Source organism: Prunus avium, chromosome 8 (assembly GCF_965620075.1).
Source record: "Prunus avium chromosome 8, drPruAviu1.hap1.1, whole genome shotgun sequence".
NCBI classification, from domain to species: Eukaryota; Viridiplantae; Streptophyta; class Magnoliopsida; order Rosales; family Rosaceae; genus Prunus; species Prunus avium.
The window spans coordinates 32,259,626-32,282,004 of NC_142291.1; the positions used below are offsets into that span (position 1 = coordinate 32,259,626).

Sequence of the window (22,379 nt, forward strand, 5' to 3'; positions counted from 1 at the left end):
GATGTGTGCATTGGATCAACTTAATATTAATATGTTTAATAAGAAATTAGGATTTAAATTGCACCTCTACTCCACTCATGTGGGCAGAGGTTTGAAATTCTCAAGCACCCAGTGAATATTTATGTCAATCCCCTCCCCAATCGCTTGTACTAAGAAAAAAAAATAATTGCAGATGTGTTAGGGACAAAGATAATTGGAATTAGCTCCATGTTTCAATAAACCTAATCTTTTGACAGATGTCAGGCCAATTGTTTATGAGTTTAGGCCCATTCCCAATTGCAGGGTATTTTTTTTGGCACATTTATCACAAAGTGGAACAAGCATGCTCAGACTGTAATTCAAAAAACTGAAAATAAATAAAATGAGAAACAGAATAAATAAACATGTTCAGCTTACTACCCTTTGGTAAGGAGAAAATCCTTTAAGAGAGGGGGACACCAATTTATAATTAGGCCAGTTCATGCACAGCTAAATTGTTCACATCGATCATTAACAAGCCTAAAGAAGATATAATCATAATTTATAATTATACATGTTGACCAAAAGAATTATAATTAGGAGGGAAAAAGAAACCTGAACCCAGCTAGGTGCTTCATGATGAATTTTGGTAATCGAGAAACCCTAAGGCCCATCACCTTTGAAAAAGAAAGAAATATCGTGGGTGGTTTTTTTTCTTTTGGGCCAAAGTAAGTAGAGGTAAAACTCACACTCAAAGGCAATAATTCTATAATGAGGGCCTTATTTAAGGCACTTAGATGAGGTTTCATCTCTTAATTGTTGGATTAAATTAGTTAGTTTAATCCGAGGGTGAAGATATAGGACCTTATCTAAGGGCCTTACCCTCATTATAAAATGACTCCATGTACGGGTACCATGAGGATTTGAACTCAGGATCACTTGACAGCATACCAAAGACCTGGGCCAATTCAACTAACACCGCATTCATCGTGGGTGATTTACTTATCAGCAATTAGGACAACAGTTTATCTACTATTTTAGTCATCAACATTAACTATTAACTTTTATGCATGTTTTGGACCCATGATTTTGTTCATGGTATTTGCCAAATTATCATTCATAAAAGCGTGAAATTATAGGAAAATAGTAAATAAAAGTAGATATTATGACAAAAGAAAAAGGCTCGAAATGATATATTGATGAAATGGAATTGCTTTAAGTTCGGACAAAATGATTGCCAAATGGCCAGCCATTGCCATCTGTTCATCTATGAATTTGCTTTCTAGTCACCCGCAATTCTCTCTCAACCACCACTTTTGATCTCCTTCCGCTTTCTTCTCTCGTTTTCGATAAAGAGGCAGAGGAGAGAAAAACAGAGAGGGATTAAGGGAATTTTATTATTTTGTTCATTAGGGATTAAAAGGCAAGCTGCTGCAGGCTCTCTCTTGGTCTTCATTTTTAAAGGGTTGGTTGGTGGTGAGCTGAGGTTGTGGATTGGAAGCCGTAGACCATGGCTACCTTTGCAGGCACCACACAAAAGTGCACAGCTTGCGAAAAGACGGTGTACTTGGTCGATAGGTTGGCCGCCGATTCCAGAATTTACCACAAGGCTTGCTTCCGATGCCACCACTGCACGGGTACCCTCAAGGTATATATATTTGCATGCATGTCAATCTCTCTCTTTCTCTTCATTATGTTGCCAATGGATGTATTAATTTATTTAAGATCATACGTATATTTTTTTTCTCGCTATTTGTACCATCCTAATTAATCATGTCGCACACAATTAAGTTATACTTCTATTAGAGATATGATACATAAGATTGTTAGTTTGAAGTTGGTGAATCGACAAAATTAGAGATATTCAATTTTGTGTGCTTGTTTCATGCATGCACTTGAGGTGTCAATTAGAGATGGTACATAAGATCGTTAGTTTGAAGTTGGTGAATCAACAAAATTAGAGATATTCAATTTTTTGTGCTTGTTCCATGCATGCACTTGAGGTGTCAATTAGAAATTTTGATCGGTGCATGTGTGTACAACATTTTCATTCAGGAAACATGTATAAGTGGAACAATAAAATTTTTAGCTTTCTTCAATCCTTATGGTTTTGCTTAATTTCAAAGTAAAAATTCAGTAACTTAGTTGAAGGAAAGCTCAGTAATATCGTCTTCTCTATCTTCTCCATTTGCAGCTGAGCAACTACTGTTCATTTGAGGGGGTCCTTTACTGCAGGCCTCACTATGATCAGCTCTTCAAGCGAACTGGCAGCCTGGACAAGAGTTTTGAAGGTAAAAAGTCAAAAATAATTCACTTCTGAATTCCTTAAAAGCACTACGTAAATAAAAAATATTCATTTACCAACTTTTCTTTGTCAATTTTCTTTCAGGGACACCGAAAATCTTGAAGCCGGAGAAACCTACTGCTGATAAAGAGGTAAATGATCTCTCTTTTTAACCCAAGTGAGGTAAAATAAAAATAAAAAATTCCCAAGTCTCTCATATGGGACTTATGATATAAGTTGTGAGACCCATATAGGATCTTGTGGAGTTGATATGAATTCATGAATTCTCACTGTGTTGATATAAATTCAAGCACTCTAGAACCCTAAAGGAAGTGATTTTTATTGGTTTGAAGATAAATAATTTATATATGTGCTAATAAGAACTAAATTGGGCTCTTGCAGAATGGCAAGTCAGTCTCAGACTTGTTTGCTGGTACCAGAGAAAAATGTGTGGGCTGTCAGAAGACCGTTTATCCAACTGAGAAGGTAATTAATTTGAAATTTCACAAAAAGAAACAGCTATTATTTATAAAACTTAAACATCTAGCTAATCTTGATTACTGTCTTCAAAGGTTTCGGTCAATGGGACCCCATACCACAGGAGCTGCTTCAAATGCACACATGGAGGTTGCACCATAAGCCCATCTAATTATATTGCACATGAAGGCAAGCTTTACTGCAAACACCACCACATCCAACTCTTCAAGGAAAAAGGAAATTACAGCCAGCTTGAGAATGAAGGCGAAAAGCATTCCATGACTGAGCAAGTCACTGCTATGGAGATTGCTGCTGAATCATAATCCACTTGAAAAAAGAAAAACCCCCATGCTTACTTGCTCTTTATGTGATTTCCACCATTTCCGTCATTGATGTGTCTTATTTTGTTTCCGGCTCATGATATGTCGGTGCTCTGATGTATCATGACATTGATTGTACTCTGATATGAATAGTTTGTTCTGCGGCTTGTTCCTGCATCTGTTTAATGTATGAGGGTTTTTCTGTAGCATTTTGAAGATTTCAGATTCTTCTACTTTTCCCTGTGTTGGGTCACATTTCTGAAAAGTTTCAAGTCCCTAGTGATGTTTATTCATATTATCATTTGAGGAGGCCAAGAGAATTCATTTTATATACCAGAACAGCTTTCATGTCACCAACACAACACATTTGATTAAGTAATTGGATTACTTAAGTAAAACCCCTAAAACGGTAATTTCCAACGGTTACAAATCACCAAGGTGAAGTAACTTCTAGTAAATTGGTTAATATGCCAGGGCACCATTCCAGTAAATTTGTATGACAAAGGATTGCATCAGCTTTTGTTAGACAAACTCAACCCAATTAAATTATCAATATACTGTACATGAGCAACACATATATACATCCATGCAAGTTCTAAGGGGTTGAAATCCCTAATCACTCGTCGGACAAACAGATTTAAAATACAATCGGTTATAAATGTACAATGACAAGCTACTGCATGAGCCGGTACTCAGCCCTCCTTGACTGAGAGTTTCGTTTTCACCTCTCCTTGTGCTGCAGATATTTTCTACTTTGTAAAGAACCGTCGTTATCCCGCTCTCTCTTTATAACCATTTACTGAGCACCAATTTCTTCAAAGATACCAGTTTTGCTTGGCATCCAAGCCATCATCAGGATCCATTACCAAAGTATTTGTAGATCACTTGGCTTCTATCTCAGGAACCGGTTTTGCTCATGTTATCCTTCAATATCTGCGCTGCAAGTATCAGGAGCTCCACCATCTCAAATCCAGCAGCAAAAACAGAATCTATCTTCTCGTGGCTGGTCTCCCCAGAAAAATGACCAGGCTCATTGCAGATACTATGATCATTGAATTCAACGTCTGTGTCTGCTGACCAACTGATTGGTAGGGAGCTTCCAAGTGCAGTCTTCACTAGTTTCGCCTCATAAATAATGTTGTTGACAGTTTCTGATAGGCTAGTAACCGTTGTACTTCCAGAAGTTACCGACTCTTTGGCCTACACAGTAGATTAAGGCAGAAACACTGAACACATTGACTTCACTGTAGATAAAAGGAATACTGCTAAAACAGCCTAGCTTTCGATGGACGAACATTGTTTCGATGCTAGCAATTGATTAAAGAATATTATATAATGAAAGTTCACATATAATAAACAAGAACATCTTGAACGTCCATCAGACCTTTGAAAGAGATAGACGAAGCCTGTGAACTGTATTAGTCAAATGCTCCATACTTCCCATGCTTTCCCTAAGTGTTGCAATTTCAATTTTCATTCTGAGAGGACACAAAACAAGAAGTATAAAAAGGAATTTTAATGTCATATCTTCTAATGTCAGTGAGTGAAATCAACAGTGATGCATATGCAAGAACCAAGCATCTATAGTGATGTATCATTCAATTCAAATTTACTCGAAATATATTCACTAACCTGGCAAACTCCATGCTACTATTGGACCTCCTGTTCCCCTCGATATTTAGGCCACCTTCAGCTTCAATTCCCCTAAAGTTTGGAGGGCCAACCCAACGGCTCAAATACGTTTTCTTCAACAAGCTCTTTATCCTTCCATCCCTTTCATGAGTAACTGCTTTTCGATCCCCAATTTCAGCAAGCAAATTTTCTCTATTTGTCTCCTGACCAATTCTCCTGCACATTATCATCAGTAGTACTTTCAATAAGTTACTGAAGCAACATAAAGGCAATGAAGATAGTATACTCCTTGGAAAAAGAAGATTAGTGATAGCATTCTCAATCACCAATCTTAACATGTTACGTTCCTTATGTCAGGTTCGTAAAGTGTCATATAATCCAACATTTCTCGGTTCAATTTAACATTTGACCCGAACATTCTCTTTTCCCATAAAATTATCATAACTTCTAAATTGTTCATAAAATCTGGTCAATCATATACTATGGTGAATAATTTCTTAATGAGTACGATTTTACACAACTTATTTAATAAATTCCAATATTTAGTCTCATTTTAGAGGGTTAGTTCAAAGGACCCAGGATATGTTCACAAAATCACTAGGGAGTTAGGGAAAATTTTGTGGGCGGCTCATAAATTGCTAACTCGTCCAGATAAAGTGGATCTACTAAGTACTAACTCACATGGGCACATCTCAAGCTCCAAAATAGAAATTTCCAGAACTAAAGTTTTACTACTTATCGTTTCCATAAATTAAAAGTAGTGACAGAAATAACATAATTAATGCCAACATTTTAAACATAAAAGAAGAAATCTCACTCTTTAAGCTGGTGATAATCCTGCTTCAATTGTGCAAACTCCATTAGAGCTTTTACCTTTTCGTTGGTAACCTGAACCAAAAAGAATAATTGCACAGTTCATCAATGAACCCAAACAACATTATTATTTTAAGGTAACAACGAAACAGGCAAATAGATCTTTGAACAAAGGCATCAAAAAATTCATGCACATAATGGAATAACAAGGCAAGTGATCCATGAAGGTCACTTACCATCAAAATGCTTACACAATATGCAAAATAATAATACCATCAGCAGATAAGGTTTCCTTTATATTTTCTTTTCTTGAAGAGAAACAACAAATAGACCCTAATCCTAATGTTTCCCTTTTATGAAATGGAGGTCAGATATTTAAGTGAGAGTTGTCAAATTAACATGATAGTTAGAGTTCAATCGGTCATATATGTACGGTTCAGTCTTCCATGTGATAATTTATGACTTACCAGCAAATCACATACAACACCCCCCGAGATAATGGCCAGTTAGGTTTAGTTATATTCAGCGCATACAAGTAATTCTGACAGATGAGCATTTACAGAAATTACCTGTAGTAAGTTTCTCTGAAGCTCTTCTATTTTTCTTTCAAGAGCGGCGCTCACATTTCTGTCCAGTAAATGCCTTTCTTCCTGCTGTGATAAAAGCAATAACGTTGCAACCTGAAAAATATTCATGGTTGAGGAAAAAAAATGAACAGTAACCACAAATCAGGAGCATTCATGACAAAGTCTCAAGAAAAAGAATGATCAGAGATTTTTCCAGTAGGTTAAAGAAAGCAAAAACCTTATCTTGCAACGCCTGTGCAAGGGCTTCAGAGGAATCGTTCCCTCCAACTGCCACAAATTCTGATAAGACAGTTCCACTATTCTGCAACCAAGATGGAATATATAAGCAACAAGCAAATGTAGAGCACAGAGCAACTCAGTTTATAAGCACCCTCCGAGCTTCTTTTGCCCACTATTATTCTAACTAGAAAACTGAGTCCACCAGCCACAGATTATAGAGCAGAGAGCACTTTCAAGCACTCTAGTGCTTATCTTTGGAGTCATTCAGACTAAAAGTCCACAAAGATGTCTGGTGTCAAGCACCATTGATTGTTAGTAAGCAGTTTCCTCCAATTGGGTTGGCGTTGCACCGCCTCTCCTCACCCAACAGACAATAATATAACTTGAAAACAACACTATGCATAAAAATATCAGTTGTCATGAGTGTGAGTCGACATCAAAGTCGGCCAAAAGTCTACCAGTCCTATCATTTCAGATTCTCCTATTAATATGTTTCTTGCTTCCATTCAGCCCTTTAGTGTTCATCTAAGACAGAATGACAGCTTGCTCTAATCAGACTAAGTGTCTCTTCTTAAGATTCAATTCAAGCACCACCCTCCTATTTTGAAGGAACTCCTGCATCGCTGTTCAATAAATAGCTCTACATCATAGTTATTGAACAAACCTTGTGAAGACATATGTTGAAACAACAATGAGAAATTATCTCCTATTATTCCCAGCTTCCAAGAAAAAATCAACTAACTGGATGTTGAAAAGATTATGCAGTAAACTCTACCAATAATAGAGAGAGAGAGAGAGAGAGAGAGAGAGAGAGAGAGAGAGAGAGAGGAAAATAAGCAAGCATGCAGCAAAAACCAGCTGTGAACAAACCTCGGATAACAACTGAGGTCCAGCTTCAGCATTTTCATGTACATCTTGGCATTCATATTTGTCTTGCTTTACATCTACCGGAGAAGGCCCCACCTTTTGTAGTCTGCCCACATCAATTTGCCTACTCTTTTCCTCTATTGCATCACATATTGATTTGATACTAGCCTTTCCCTCATTAAGTAGATTTATTATATGAACTCTATGCTGAGAATGGTAATGATGCAATTCTGCAATTTCATTCTTTATCATTTTATCTGTAAGGATCTGCATCTAAGCCACTCAGAGTTAAAGTAAGCAAATAAAACTGATATTGAACCTTATCTTATTCAAGCATGTACTTACTTTTTTCTTTTCCAATTCACCAACTCTCCTCTTTAAATGATTTTCGATTTCCAAACCCTACATGTCACAGAAAAATACATTTTTGAAAAATATACAAAGAAATTCAGTGTGCAACACAAAGCTTACAAAGCAAGTTCCTTACCACTTGTAGCCTGTTTCGAAGATTATCTACAGAGTTCCTCATCCTCTCAAGCTCTTCCTCTAATGCACTCTGTCTGAGGATAAGTTACTCAAGTTGCATACAGGACATACAATCTTAATCTAGTTACTTTGACAAAAGTTTTAAATAGATTAATTCAATATGGAAACTAAATCAGAAGGGCAACGTCCTATTTTGATTCACAAGATGCACAGAGAGAGCACAGTCAATCTATACTACTTTTCTAATCTATGGATTGATTATGTTTTTATGGATTGCCAAGTATTGATATACTAATTATCATGTTTTATGTGACAAAACAAACTAGAAGATTAACCTGAAAGTTAGCAACAAAAATGAGAGATATCCATGTGTCCCACAATCAGGAATCATGTGAATCACAAGTTGAGAAGTGAGCTTTCAATTCGATTTAAATATAACCCACAACTTGTGTGAGTGCTTCAACCCAAAGGAAAGGCCCTAATCTATATTAAAGTTGAGACCAACTTTGAGCAACTAGTACAAATAACAGTCTTCTAACAAGAAAAGGAGCGTCCATTGACAAAGAATGGCTTGATACAGAACAGGGAAAGAACAAAGAAAAGCAAAAGAAACTAAACCAAAATTTATGATAACTCAACTTCAATCTTGTATTCCCAATATCAACATCCTGGACTGTCGCTCAACTACAGAGAGTGGCCTATTTGTATATGCAATCTAAATAATGATACCACAAGTACAACAAAAATATCAATTCTATAAGTAAAGAACATACTGCCCCTACTTCTATAAAAAATGACTTATTGGAGGGGGTGAGGTTGGTCACTTCCAGATTGGATAAGAGAAGATGGAAGCTAAACCCCTCCGGTCTATTCTCCTGTCATTCTCTATGTTCTCATATTCAGAATGTTGGTGAAGGGGAGGTTTTCTCTCCTTACACTCAAATTTGGAAGGCCAAGACTCCTCCGAAAGTTAAGATTTTTGGGTGGCAAGCGGTGTTGGGAAAACTAAATACAGGTGATACATTACAAAGACACTGCCCCTATATGTGCCTTAGCCCTCACTGGTGTGCTCTCTGTAATAAGGCGGGGGAGAGTGCGGACCACCTCCTCCTTCATTGCCCTTTCTCTCTAAAGTTGTGGGAGACGTTATTGAAGGAAGTTAACACTGTGTGGGTAATACCAAAAGGCTGTTTCGAACTTTTTTCCATCAAATTTGATGCTTTGGGAAGGGGAAAGAAAGCTAAAACTCTTTGGGGCAGTCAGATGCAGGCAGTGATCTAGAACCTTTTGCTGGAACGTAACAGGAGAATCTTTGAGGATTATAAAGGAGTGGGAGTGGTAGAGTTATGGGATAGAGTGAAGTTTTGGGCTGCCCTTTGGGCATCAACCTCCCTTGCTTTTAAGGATATATCCTATCCTACAATTATTCACAATCTGCTTGCTGTAGTATCTTAAGAGGTTGTCTTTTGCGTGGCTATTTTGTTTTCTGTGTTGTGTGGCCTTGTGTTTGTTTCACTGCCTATTGCTTCTTTCTTTTTGTCTGTGTTCTAAATGTCCTCCTTTTTTATCCTTTCAAAATGTTTCTATTCAAAAAAAAAATATATATATATATAGCAACAACCACTACTAACAAACAAAAAGTAAATAATTAGACTAGTTACTAGTTTTGGGTGTATGCATTAAATAGTTATGTAGGCCACAATTTCCATCATGACTGCTCACAGATTAGTTGTTTTAAGATGCCTATGTGTTTCCCTTCCTTTCTTGTTTTCAAGGCCCTCAGCAAAGAGATGTCGGATGTTTGGTAATTCTTACGTTACTCCTTTAGATCTACTGTCTCCTCAAGCTCAAACTCAGGTTAGAAAGTAACGAGTCTGTGTTGACTGCTAGTTCAACCTCAGGTTATATCAAATTTACAACGAGTCTGTGTTGACTAATAGTTCAACCTCAGATTATATCAAATTTACACCTTCATGATGAAAAAAATAAAAACTAGAAGATTATGAAAACTTACAATATATTTAGATGTTGAAGCATCATTGAAACTCCACCATTCTGCAGGATCATGCAAAAGGCATGCACATTTTCTGTCCCAACTAGTATCCTGAAATCCCTCGGGAGAATGCTGCCTAATCTCATAAAACTTATCAATTACCTGTTATGAACATAATATCAACTATGAGAAAATAGGTAATAGGAAAAGTCAAAATTGGGAGTACCACTCAACAGAAATGCACTATGCAACAAAGAAACTAATTTGAAGAAACAACTTTAATATAAGTTCTAGCTATACCTTGAGCATATTTAAATCTCTAAATAAGCATGCAATATGATCTCTAACTACAAACTTTGAGAGGAACGATATCTTGCTGAATCTTTGGGACTGAAAGCACAACTAAATATTAATATCTGATTTTTCAGGTCACATCATATGAGCATGAATCAGATGTTGCTTAATGAAGACAACTTGTAGTAACACACATTTATAAAATCACCATGTGTCATACTATTCCAGTTTTTTTCCATTGCTATCAACAAAGAGAATATTATTGATACATGGGTAACATGAGGAAGAGAGAGAGAGAGAGAGAGAGAGAGAGAGAGAGAGAGAGAGAATATTCCAGTTTTTTTCCGTTGCTATCAACAAAGAGAATATTATATTTACATGGGTAACATGAAGGAGATAGATAGATAGATAGAGAGAGAGGGAGAGAGAGGGAACCAAGGGATCACCTTCTTGAAACTGTCATTATGCTCCTCATGCATTGCCAAATCAGTTTGCAGTTTATCATTAAGTTTTTTCTGCTCAGAACAATCTGCAGCAAGCTCTTCTAACCTGTACACAAATGAGATGCACCTCATCTTGGAAGAACTATTGCATTCACTTGCATTATAGTATCATATTCGCTTTATAGGATGCTAAAAACAGCATGACAATTGAAAGAAAATAATGAAAATGCCAAATCACAAGTTCCTAAAGTGACAAGTAGATGCCCGAAATTTAGGGAACAGACAGCCTAACATAACTTTGGAAAGAAAGAAAAAGTACAGCATTTCAGTGAGATATTTTTCTGTATTTCTTTTTTTTTCATGAGAGCATTAACACTTGACTGTTTGTTGAACTTTCAAACAAAAGATCCACATCAGCTCAGTTAAACTTTTTATTTTCTAAAATTACTGCTTATAATCAATTCTCCATTCATGAAAGGATGATAGATACCTCTTCTCTATATCGCATAGTTTCTTTGACATAAGCTCCTCTTTCTCCCTAGCCTTCTCAGCCTGTGATAAGAAATATAACATCTTAAAAACTTTTAATTTTTTTAATATTTCATGCAGGAAATCACTTAATTAGTGTTATACATGTAGAAAATAAGATTAAAAAAAATGGTGGTTGCCATAACCTCCATTATTGAATGATCTCGTTCGGCAAAAGCTGCAGCTACACAGCCCTGGAAAAACTTAAGCTGCTTCTCTGCTTCCACATTCTGGGCAAGAAATTCAACAAATCAGACCCAAGAATACAACAATGGAAGTAATTTGCATTAAATTCCATTATAAATAAGAAACGATTCTTATTTCTCTGAAAGATTCTGCTAGATATTGGGATGCAAAAGAGGATGCCATTATCATTTAATTTTTTCTTTAGATAAGAAAAGAAAGCCAGTGTTGCTCTCCTGTACGTTACTGTTCTTGTTATTGTTTGAACTCTTTTTTAACTTTCATCTTTACCAAATTTGATTAAATTAGATAGCGAATGCAGATGTTTGGTTACATTACAATGCAAAGTCTAGCTAAAGGAGTAAGGAAGGTAGGGGGTGGGAAGGAGGGAGTAGGAGGGGGCGGTAAGAGAGAGAGAGAGAGAGAGAGAGAGAGACCTTTGCCACCTCTGCACTATGTAGATCAGCCAACTGGCCCTGGAGGTACAAAGCACATGTATCAGCTTCCATAAGCAGTTACACAAGGGAAGAAAGTTAAAGTTCTCACTTTGATTCTGTAAGTCTCTGAAAGCTCCTCTTGAAGATTCACATTATCTCTAGTGCAAGCAGCTAGCTTCTTTTTCAAGTTTTCAATCTCCTGCTCCAAGCCAGCTGTCCTAATAGGCATTAAATTTTAATGCAAAACATATTTAATGTTTTCTTGATAATACCACCCCACGGGCCATGGGTGACAAATTTCCCTTTCCCGCCTGTCAATAAAAAGAAGTGGAAAATGCAAGGGAAAAGAACTGGATCGTATTGGCTAGGTAGGAAAATCATACCTTTGAAAATGCATCTTAGTTGCCACAACAAGGTAGCTTGGTCCAGCTTGTTGCATACACAACTGTTCAATGTCTTTGCGTAATTCATCACGCTCTGAAAAACATCACAATCCACATATTTTATCTTACATGTGAGTATAGACTTAACACTGGAATTCAAGTCAAGGTCACAAACTGAACAGCATTGTTTACAGAAGCACAATTATATACTTGACATGCAGCATTGCCATCTTCCAAGAGTTGGCAAGTCTTATTATTTTGCAAAATAATTTTTTTTCTAAAGTGCATGCCAAGGAAAGAAAGAGAATGTATAAAAACAGGTTTCAGACTGGGTTTTGGGAAGATTATGTAACTAGGTAGTACTGCTTGGTTATATCTTGGCAGTCAAGGTGCACCCAATACAAGTCAACAATGATTGAAAATAGACTATAAACTAATCCCTTCAGCCAAATTGTAGTTTTCTTACAAAAATCACTTAATATCCCCACATTTCGTTTCATGCAAGGTTTTTAGTGAAACAACCAAGTTGTCTGCTTCCAAAGTCGTACTATTATTACCCTGAACCTGCATATGCTTGTATCGGACACCAAGAATGACATCCCAAACTTGTAACTTTGACATGGTTATGTTTTCAGAAGCCTATTCAAAGATGTAAGGAGGCTTCTTTCTACTAGAACTAGCAACACCAAACCTGCCATCCTGACCAAGCTAAACAGCTTTCGGTCCCGATCCGTCATCCATTTAACACACTTCAAGATGAACCTAATACTCATCTAATACCCACAACATCAACTCCCTAAAACCCATTTTTATGCTTCTTTCAGGTCAATAAATTTACAAAATCAATTTTGAATTTTGCTTAATAAATTGAGATTGGAGACCCAATAAATAGCACATACCTTGCTCCAGCTGATGAATGCGAGCCATCAAGGACTCCTTGTCGCTTGAATTTTCATCCATGGTCTTAAACAGAAACTGGGTCACAAAGTAAAACCCATTAACACCAAGCAACAGAATTCAACTTAATCAAACAATTCGCACACTTCCTTCTTTCAGATTGAGGTCATTCACAGAATATATGATTCCAAAGTAGAAACGACTACGTTTCACAAGTTAGGTTTGCAGAACCAGAATTCAACAAAATTAATAACAAAGCTCCATAATTTCATTTATATTATCACTTCCATCATAAAACAAACATTTAAAATTGAAGGGTTTAGGTTTGTGAGTTGACAAAGAAACGGAAAAAAAAAAAAAAAAAAAAAAAAAAAAAAAAAAAAAAACTATTTTTCTTTTCGTTTACCTGAAAATGGTTATAGGAACGACGAGAACAGCTTCAGACAGAAATCAGAATCAGGTTCAACAGGAGAAAGAAGTTTGCTTTCGTTTGCTTTGCTAGCTTGCTGCAAGAAACTCCAAATTGTTCCTATTGGCTGGAAGCCTGGAATCTAACGGGCCGAGGGGGGCGGTTGTTTTTTTAGCAGTTGTGTAATTGTTTTCCTTCTTGTAACGTATTTTAAATTTTTTTAGTTTATTTTTAGGATTTCATCATAAAAAAGAATTAAGTACAAAATTAATAATTCTTTTTTTGAATTAAATTTGCACCTTTTGCTACCTTTTATGGAGAAATAACCAGAGTGCCTGATAAATAATTAATTAATTAACCAAAGTGCCTTTCTTTTTTGGGTAAATACCACAAGATGTTCCCACACTCAAAGGGTGAAATTAATCCCCATTCGGGATTTGGTTTGCACCTGGCCACAAAGTACTTCCAATGGATTTCGAACCAAAGTGCCTTTTGGTACAAAAGAGGATCAAAAGAGGTAAAATTTCCAACACTAAACTTGGACATGAAAATCCAATCCGGAAAAAAAAAACATTAAAAACTTGGATATGAAAGGATAAGTAAATTATTTTAACAACACTGGTTCATCAGTATAAAACAAAACAAAACAAAATCATACTTTCCTTATACTAAGCGTTATTTTTATTCTTTCTTTTTTTAACCAATTAGCTATTGGTCTAGGTACTTTTCTTCTCAATGCTAAAATCCGTCCCAAGTTGGAATTCACCATTTTCCATTTATAACCCCAAAAAAAAGAAGATAACAAATGTTTATTCTTGGCTTGGAAAAAGAAAGAAAAAACTCATGGAGATGGTCATTATATTGTTGCTGTTGTGCTTGTAAAGGAGATAGACTCCCAAGTGCTTTTTGAGGAAGCAAAAGCATTTGAATTTTTTATGAAAATTTCAATATTTTTATAATAAAAGCACTTTTCCAAACGAGCCCTCAGTCACGCAGGGAATTTTGCACTTTAACCCTCTCAAATGTTATACATATCACAAGGAAAAAATGGCTTACCATTTCTATATTTTGTTGTTGAGAAGAAAACTTCATAAAACTATTTTTTCCTTTCCACTCAACAGATTCTTAAATTTGAATCTCCCCTCCGCCATTGATTAAAAAAATAATAATAATAAAAAGTACAGGGTCGGTAAAATAAATGCCATATACATTCCAAGTTCCAACTGTCCATTTCCAGCAGTCACAATTTACATAGAAGCTCAAAACGAAGGGGGCAAAATTGTCAATGGGTCAGAGTGAACAGTTTGATCCAAAGCATATACATGTTGCTGTATAAATTAACTAATGACAGCTACCTCCACTTCTATCTTGAAGGCCCAGAAAAACAAGTCAAAATAAGACAATTACAAAACATACATCCAGTTAAAACTAAAAACTTTTCTATCCCGCTATGAGTTCTAGTTTCTGCATTTCGATGCAGTTTTGAAATTTCTAAAAGGAAATGAACTACAACCAAGAACCAGATGGGGTCTCAATACTTACTGTCCTACAATGAAGCTAATCAACATACAAACTACAAATCCACCTGTGTCGGCCAGGAGAGGTGAATTTGGAATCTATCTCGCACTACCAAAACGGCCTTGACATAATCTACAAATTACAACAAAACAATGTGTCGATCCCGAGAAACTTCTGGTTCATAGCTCTAGCATTTTCTGAACAATCAAGGTCGATTCATCTGCAGCACATGTTTACAGGAAAAATTAGATTAAATTTAAAAGCTTCATAATGTGTATACGTGTGTGTGAGAGAGAGAGAGAGAGAGAGATGGCAGTTAGGTACGTGTGACCTCATTATATTGGTTAAACTAAAAATTATTGCCGAACTAGACTCAAAGCCAGATATACCCCCAACTACTTTTATAAGGACATTTACACTTCTCTTATCAAACAACAAAGTTCAAATGCGCACATATTAGAATTTAGAAGCATCCACAAACACACGTTATGTGTGCTGGTTGGAGTTCAAGTAGGAAGAGGGAGGTTTTGTGCAGGGAAGGAGACTGAATTGGTTGAGAAAGAGATACCGAGTAGAAGTTGAACTGAAAAACTAAGGTAACGTATAATCATGATACTAACTTGTATAACAACAAAGGGGATTTCTTCAATAATAGTATAGAACACACACACACACACACACAGAATCACAATGGTGAGACTAGTCATTGTCGTTTTGCCAGAAGTAAGCATTTCAACTCAAGCCAAGAACATAAATTCACTGTAAAAAGATAACATACTATATGAACTTTACCATCTTCGCAGAATTTCTTCCTTTAAGTGTCTTCATTGCTGCTTCTGCAAACGCCTGTGCTGCTTCAGCATCAGCTTCTGCAGCCTCAGCTTCTCGAGCTGCCTCCTCAGCTTCTGCAATGGCAGCTTCGGCTTCTTCAACTGCTCGAGCAGCAGCTGCAGCAGCCTCTCGTGGGGTCATCGTCCTCATCTTTGTAAGCTCTAAATCAATCTGCGCTTTCATAAGCATGGTGGCATCATCCTTATCGAATTTTGGAGAAACCATCTGTCTTCCCTCAAAGGGATACATTGAGGAATTTCTTCTTTTTTCAGAAAACGCTGGAGTAGGTGCAATCCTGTATCTGCGTTTTACCTGTGAAAACAAAAAAACATACTAGAAATTAAATCAAACTCGAATCAGTCATGCCCCTATATTGAACATAACCAACAGAAGCTCTGCCAACCACATTCAATTCCAGGTGTATGATGAGTTTATGCAAACCCAGGGCAACATCTCTTAAGGAATATCATGTTATAACTAGTGTTCTTTATTTATTTTAATTAAAGAAAATCCCAATTGAAACACACGAGCAAAATAATATTGTAGACTAAGTAAATCAGATATCATCCAACTACCAGTAAGCATTAAATATAATAATATCCATGATATTACTCTTTCTAGCAAGAATGAATATTAGACACAATATTTTTAGATCGTCATCAAAACTTCCATACTTTTAGATCGTCCATATTTCCATCAAGATCCATGTTCAATATGAGATATGACCATATATAAATCATATTTATAACTGATAAGCAAAAAGTGGCATTACTTTTCCATTTTTGTCCAATGATGCCTAAACAATGCAATCAAATCACAAATCATTGACAAACTCTCTTGATGCTATGTTTCATAAATCATGTCTTAACACCTTCATTTACTTATCTAAAAGTTGGTCTAATATCCTCTCTCACAAAGAGGCCGATATACACGGCATGGCACACATCCGATGATTTTAATAAAGCTTTAATGTCAAATGAATTAAAATTTTACAACAAATTCAATCACCCATATCATCAGCACATTCAAAGCTTGGGGAACAATAAGCATCAAAGGAGAGCTGCTTCGTTTGGTTTATCTGTACTATATCTAAGAAAAACTAGGATACAAACTCTGTCAGTACACTACCAAGAAAAAATAAACCAAGTCTGGATTGCCAACATTCAAAAATGGATCACTAAAGAAAGAAATAATAAATATAGGAATAAAACAATGATATCAGAATCCAACATGAATATATTAAAACCTCGTGGAACCAACATCATGGAAGCACTACAGAAACGCTGAGATCGGACTGAAATCCTTATCATGAAAACTTAAACCCTAATCACAGTTTAACAAAAGGGGGAAAAATTGGAGCAGGCAATATAAGGAAAGAGAGAGCGGAATGTAGGGAAAAGCAAAATACCGACTTGAATCTCTTCGACCATCACCCCAAAGCAAGAGCTTTGTGTTCTCTCTCAGGCTTAGGTTTTCGGCCTTGTACCCAAATTGAACAATGAAAACATGAAGGGGAGGGGGGGCAACTACGTAAAAAGAGGAAAAATGGACCGGGAAAAGCAGGACAATAAAGGAGATATAACATACCAGTTTAAATTGCTATCTGCTGACTCAAAAAGTAAAGTTATTGATCCACGGTGTCTAGATAGTGATTTAATCAGATATAGAAAAAGTCTGAAAGATTAGAGGAAACTAGAACACATAAAACTATTTTTCTTGATTTTAGAAAGGAAAAATAAAAGAAGAAGAATATAGGAACCCCACACCCATAAAAATGGAGTTCAACTCTCTACACCATTAGGAGTTGAAGCAGACACCCTGAACCGAGGGGCAAAGGGTGCTACTGTACTACATGGGCCATAACAGATTTAGAAGTTGCACTTTATCATGTGACCAAACAGATTGAATGGTTAAAGAATGAGAAAATCTAGGATGACAAACCTGCGATACTGTTTAAATATTTGATCCTCTAAACCTCATTAATTAATTCCGACAATCACCTTTAAGGAAATTTCAACCAGAACAACTACTCATTAATTAAAATTGTGCTCCTTTCATTCATGTAGAGAGTAAATGGACAAAGTTCTTAATATTATTAAAATAATACAAATTATTATTATCATGTGGGGGCTTGTAGCTCCAGTGGTAGTGAGAATTTACTCCTGCAACCAAGGGCACAGTTCAAACCTTCCATCCCCCTTTGGCCTCATTAATATTATTATTGTTCTTCTTATTCTTATTAACCAGAACTTTTTAGTAGTCCACAACCACAACCAAGGCCAACCATCCCGTTCCAAAGAATAAATTACTGTTTAACCAAATACACAATTGATTAAAAGTGTTCTATAATGTAAAGTACGAAGAAAGCATTCGCACATTCCAGTATGATGATAAACCTTAGGAAACCTAATTTTTTTATGCATGTGCAAATCATTTGATGACTTAAACCCGTACCACAATCGAGAACCGCATTGCATGAGACAATTTTATCCATTTTAGTCCCACTTGTTTGTAAGTTCATAAAAATGGCAAGTCCATGCACATTAAGAAGTCATTAATTATTCATTTCACAAAAACCACATAATCTAACACCAATAAAAATCATAAAGGCTATATATACAGGTCATTGTTTTGAGATTATTAGATTACATAATATATTTACCTTAATCAGTTTACGGCTTGACGTCAAGTATTTTAATTTCGCAGACAATAGCCTCTTGAAGTCTGGAGGAGCCCAATATTGTTCCTACCAAATCAAAACTCTCAGGGTGAGCAGATAACCAAATAATAGCTAGAAAATAATGCTAGCATATTATATTACTCTAAAGCATTAAAATAACAAATAAGAACGATTAGATATACTCTATGTACGGACAGTAGGTACATAGCATGATTATTGATTAGATGAAATTAATTATTGATCTTATTCAGCCGTATTTAGAAAATTATGATTAAAAACCTATCTAAAGTATTCGATTTCACATACCATATAATTGGAGTGTATAACCTTGGGATGATATGCAATTACATATCAGTGAACCCAGAGATAATGTTACTGATTCAGTGTCGTAAAAAGTCAACTTGCATTTTTGTTTAGGAGGAGGAGGGGGTTTGCAATGCACTGGCATAAACTCCTTTTCATAACCACTTCTTTAAAAGGCTAGGCTATCATACGCGGGGTTTACATTACAAATTACATTACCCTATGGCTAGAAGATGAATTGAACATTCATAATTTTTATAAGGAGGCTTGAAAGACATGTTCCCTGCATAAGAAATCATTTCTGGTGGATAGGGTGTCTTCTTTTAGGCAGACCAACCACTATTTAAATTTTTGTTCTTTTCAATTTCTTTAAATATTGGAACCCAATAGAGCATGGCAATGTCAATTCCATAATGTTGCATAGGCTTATCAATGAAAATAGAATGCCCACTTGTCCTGAACCATGATATGACTGAAAACTGTCAATCTCCAAAACCAATCAATCAATGGCTATTCGGGTTAATTACATTCACCATTCGATACTTTTTTCTAGAATCCCTCAAAGAAAAAAGAAGGAGAAAAATGTCCTCAAGGAATCAGAAAGAACATACAAAGAATGAAAGAATAAAAAACAAAGAGTAATGGAAACAATTTAAAGCTAAATGTCCGCACCCCAAAAAGAGTTATGTGTTTAATCAAGGATGTCTCTGTATTTTACAGAGCCTCCCCTGCAAGGGGCAATGAAGAGCAGATTCCAGGGCGTTATCTTCTTAATATATGTATTCCTTTCTTTTCTTTTTATCTACTGCGGCTAGTAATTGTTTTTTATGGAACCCTGATCCTTTCTAGAACAGCAGTTAGGATGGCATATATTCCAAAAGCCCCTTATGACCGAAAATGCAACTTGAACTCAAGTATCAAAAACAAAATACACTAAACTCCTTTAAAATGATTCACTATGAAAACCTTAGCTGACTGAGCACACTGAAACACATCACTGTCATCTCAACCTCTCACTTACGTTGTGAAGTTTCTCAACTTCATGAAATATTTATACAATCAATCAATTGTATGACAGGATTGAAGTGGAATGTGTCATAGAAATAGCAAGTCAATTCAAAATACCACAGATTTTGTTTGTTGGACATAGAAGGCTACCTCTATATATGCTGCAATAGTCGTTTTATTAGAACCACCAGGCTCCTTCAAGCTAGTTATAGCTTCCGTGATAAGATTGTCCAGCCTCCAAGCATGAACAGAAATTAACTCTCAAACATACAGCATAGTTTAAAAAGAAAAACACGAAATACAATAAAACTGTCTAACCTCACAATGGATCTTTTTGGACCAGAAGTTTGCTGTGTATCACTGGAAAATGCAATAGGCTTAGCATCCATGACATCTTCATCGCTTTGAACAACAGTACTGAGAGCCATAGAGTTTTCTTCCTGTTTAGGGACCGGATGCATTCTTCTAACTGCTGTCTTAGCCTTCTCTCGGGAGCCCCATCCATTTGCCATGACACTCATATTTCTCCACTTATCCTACCCACCATCAAAACAAAAAAATTATAAACTATTTACTGAAGCATAGTCCAGCAAAACCGTCAATTTAATAATCTATAAAGAATTGATCAAAGTATCGCCAAACCTCATATCAGATATCATGAAAACTATAAATGCACTGGCTAAACCTATTGATGGTCAGGGCGAAAGAAATTAACGATACTTCTTAACAAGTAGTAGTGTTAAAAGAACCCTACCTTAAGATCTACATTTGAACGAGAATACAGGACGCCACTATATTCTGGATCTTTAAGTATGGTTCGCCACTTTCCTGCCCCATGTTTAACAACTCCAGCTTTAAGGGCTGCTTCTTCTTCTGCTGTCCATTTCTGCTTTGGAGCACCCATAAAGAGTAGAACAAAAAACTCCACCAGAGAATCAATCTGCAGATTAGTGGTCTAGATTAGAACGTGCACTCAAGCACAAACTTCAAAAATCAGTAGATTATTAAAACTAACTAACAACACTCAATATTTATAATCAAAACAGAAAATCAATGTAAAATTCTACAGGGACTAAGATAACTGAGTAAAAAATTTCAGCTACTGAGTTTTGCAATAAAACCCTTAAACATAGTTTGCATAAGGATCTAGATTTGAAATGCAACAATTTGAAATTGTGTGAAGAAATATAAAACAAAGAAGGAGTCCTATAACTGGATTTCATCCATTGTTCTACTTTCAGTTTCTTTTTCTTTTTGTTCAATTTCATATAACTGGATTCATTATGAGCTGTTTTAAGCTCACAGGGATGTCCTATAAGACTCTTTTATTGACAATTAGCATCTATTTTACTCTCAGTTCAGTAAAGTTTACCTCTACTCGGCAGCACTCAAATGTGCAAACAACAGTTATCTATAATTTTCGAAAATGAAAACAATAATTTCATAATTTAAATGCGTAATATCATCATGAAAAAACCGAATCCTTCATACATAATTCAAAAAAGAAAAAACTCAACCCTAAAATCCTCCACTGGGAAAATTCAAGTGCTGAACCTGAAACTCCATTTCATACAACCCAGTAACCCTAAAATCCCTAACAATTAATAACCAAAAGGGAAATCCAATACAATTCCATTTCCCTGTAAAATATTTATAAAAAATGCTCGAAAGAAAAAAAAAAGTAATCAGGAAAGGAAAATTACCCGATAAGCCAAAGTGACGGTGAATGATTTAAAATTTCTTCGTCGTCGTGGTCTATTTTTATCGGGTTTTCATTTAATTTTGATTTGCGGTTTGTTTTTTTTTTTAATTTGGTGTTTTGGGCTCTGAGATTTGAAATTCAGTTCGAGGTCGGGGAAGGTGAAGGCATGGTTGCCCTCTGGCGCTCTCTCCTGTCCACCTGGGATTTTTTGCGGATCGACACGAAAAATCTGTTTCGAGCCTTGCTGGGCAAAAGTAACGTTGAATTTCCGTTCAACTTAACTATCCTGGTGACATGTATTACAAGGGTACACGCATGTGGGGTCCAGAGAGGTTTGCCTATTGCACGAAAATTAGGGCATTCGAAACTTTTCCATACGATTTTTTTTTTTTAATCAAAGGATGGAGATTCGAACTTGAAACTTATTTGGATACGTGCAATTTAAAATACCGTTAAACTTAGAGTTATTTCAATACATGATATTTGAAATACCGTTAGGGTTTAGAGTTTAAGGTTTAGGGTTCATAGATAGGATTAGGGTTTAGAGTTAAGAATTAAGGAAAGACCAATTTTGATGGAAACCCTAAATCCTGACCCTTAAACTACATATTCTAAATATTACAACCTAAACCCTAAATTATAAATCTTAAACCCTAAGCTCTAAACGTTAAACCCCTAAATATGAATATAGTTATATTATACATGCATAAATTACAAATAAGGTGTGTTTTTATGAGCCATTGAATAATTCGTCTGAGCTTTCGCTTAATTACCTAACTTGTATTATTACCCTTTGAGAAGAAGAAAAAAATGGTGCGAGGGGAGCGGTGGGAAACAACAATTTTGGTTCCTAGCTTGATCTTGTTTTCAATTTGATCCATATAATTTTAATTGTTTCAGTCCATTTCATGTAGTTTAATGTTACGGTAATTCATGTAATTTAATGTTACAATAGAGTCACATGTAAATCATGTGCATTGTTAGGAGGCATAAACAAACTATCTAAAATGAATCCATTAGTGAGTTATGGTTGAGGAAACAAGAAACTATTATTCTTTTCATTTCTTCATATATGGTATGATGTTTATTCTTGGAAAACTACAGTTTTTTTTTTCTCTTGCTAACAT

The 22,379-nt window shown here is 35.8% G+C and overlaps 3 protein-coding genes across 7 annotated transcripts; 1 reads left to right on the forward strand and 2 right to left on the reverse strand.

Moving 5' to 3' along the window:
• Positions 1 to 1,234: 1,234 nt before the first annotated feature.
• On the forward strand, positions 1,235 to 4,046 carry LOC110763684 (LIM domain-containing protein WLIM1-like). The gene is made up of 5 exons (XM_021966523.2): positions 1,235 to 1,606; positions 2,153 to 2,249; positions 2,348 to 2,394; positions 2,645 to 2,728; positions 2,815 to 4,046. The coding sequence occupies exons 1-5, from the start codon at positions 1,469 to 1,471 to the stop codon at positions 3,040 to 3,042; spliced, it is 594 nt and encodes a 197-aa protein (XP_021822215.1). The 5' UTR covers positions 1,235 to 1,468; the 3' UTR covers positions 3,043 to 4,046.
• On the reverse strand, positions 3,557 to 13,396 carry MEE13 (myosin heavy chain-like protein). 3 transcript variants are annotated; one of them, XM_021966515.2, is made up of 18 exons: positions 13,208 to 13,396; positions 12,804 to 12,879; positions 11,905 to 11,998; positions 11,631 to 11,739; positions 11,522 to 11,560; positions 11,048 to 11,131; positions 10,864 to 10,925; positions 10,377 to 10,479; positions 9,658 to 9,798; positions 7,645 to 7,713; positions 7,503 to 7,559; positions 7,161 to 7,424; positions 6,289 to 6,372; positions 6,054 to 6,164; positions 5,489 to 5,559; positions 4,672 to 4,887; positions 4,424 to 4,517; positions 3,557 to 4,239 (listed from the first exon to the last, which is right to left on the reverse strand). In XM_021966515.2, the coding sequence occupies exons 2-18, from the start codon at positions 12,862 to 12,864 to the stop codon at positions 3,937 to 3,939; spliced, it is 1,962 nt and encodes a 653-aa protein (XP_021822207.1). In that variant the 5' UTR covers positions 12,865 to 12,879; positions 13,208 to 13,396; the 3' UTR covers positions 3,557 to 3,936. The 3 variants fall into 3 exon arrangements, with proteins under 3 accessions (XP_021822207.1, XP_021822206.1, XP_021822208.1); XM_021966514.2 differs by having other exon boundaries at positions 7,161 to 7,430; XM_021966516.2 differs by having other exon boundaries at positions 7,161 to 7,430; positions 11,631 to 11,734; positions 13,208 to 13,395.
• Positions 13,397 to 14,400: 1,004 nt separating this feature from the next.
• On the reverse strand, positions 14,401 to 21,521 carry TRB1 (telomere repeat binding factor 1). Of its 3 annotated transcripts, none has more exons than XM_021966526.2 (7): positions 21,254 to 21,521; positions 20,305 to 20,490; positions 19,869 to 20,086; positions 19,701 to 19,785; positions 18,222 to 18,305; positions 15,521 to 15,871; positions 14,401 to 14,948 (listed from the first exon to the last, which is right to left on the reverse strand). In XM_021966526.2, exons 2-7 carry the CDS (start codon positions 20,452 to 20,454, stop codon positions 14,934 to 14,936), a joined length of 903 nt encoding a protein of 300 aa, XP_021822218.1. In that variant the 5' UTR covers positions 20,455 to 20,490; positions 21,254 to 21,521; the 3' UTR covers positions 14,401 to 14,933. The 3 variants fall into 3 exon arrangements, with proteins under 3 accessions (XP_021822218.1, XP_088101802.1, XP_088101803.1); XM_088245676.1 differs by having other exon boundaries at positions 15,507 to 15,871; XM_088245677.1 differs by lacking the exon at positions 14,401 to 14,948 and having other exon boundaries at positions 15,506 to 15,871.
• Between the last annotated feature and the right edge of the window lie 858 nt (positions 21,522 to 22,379).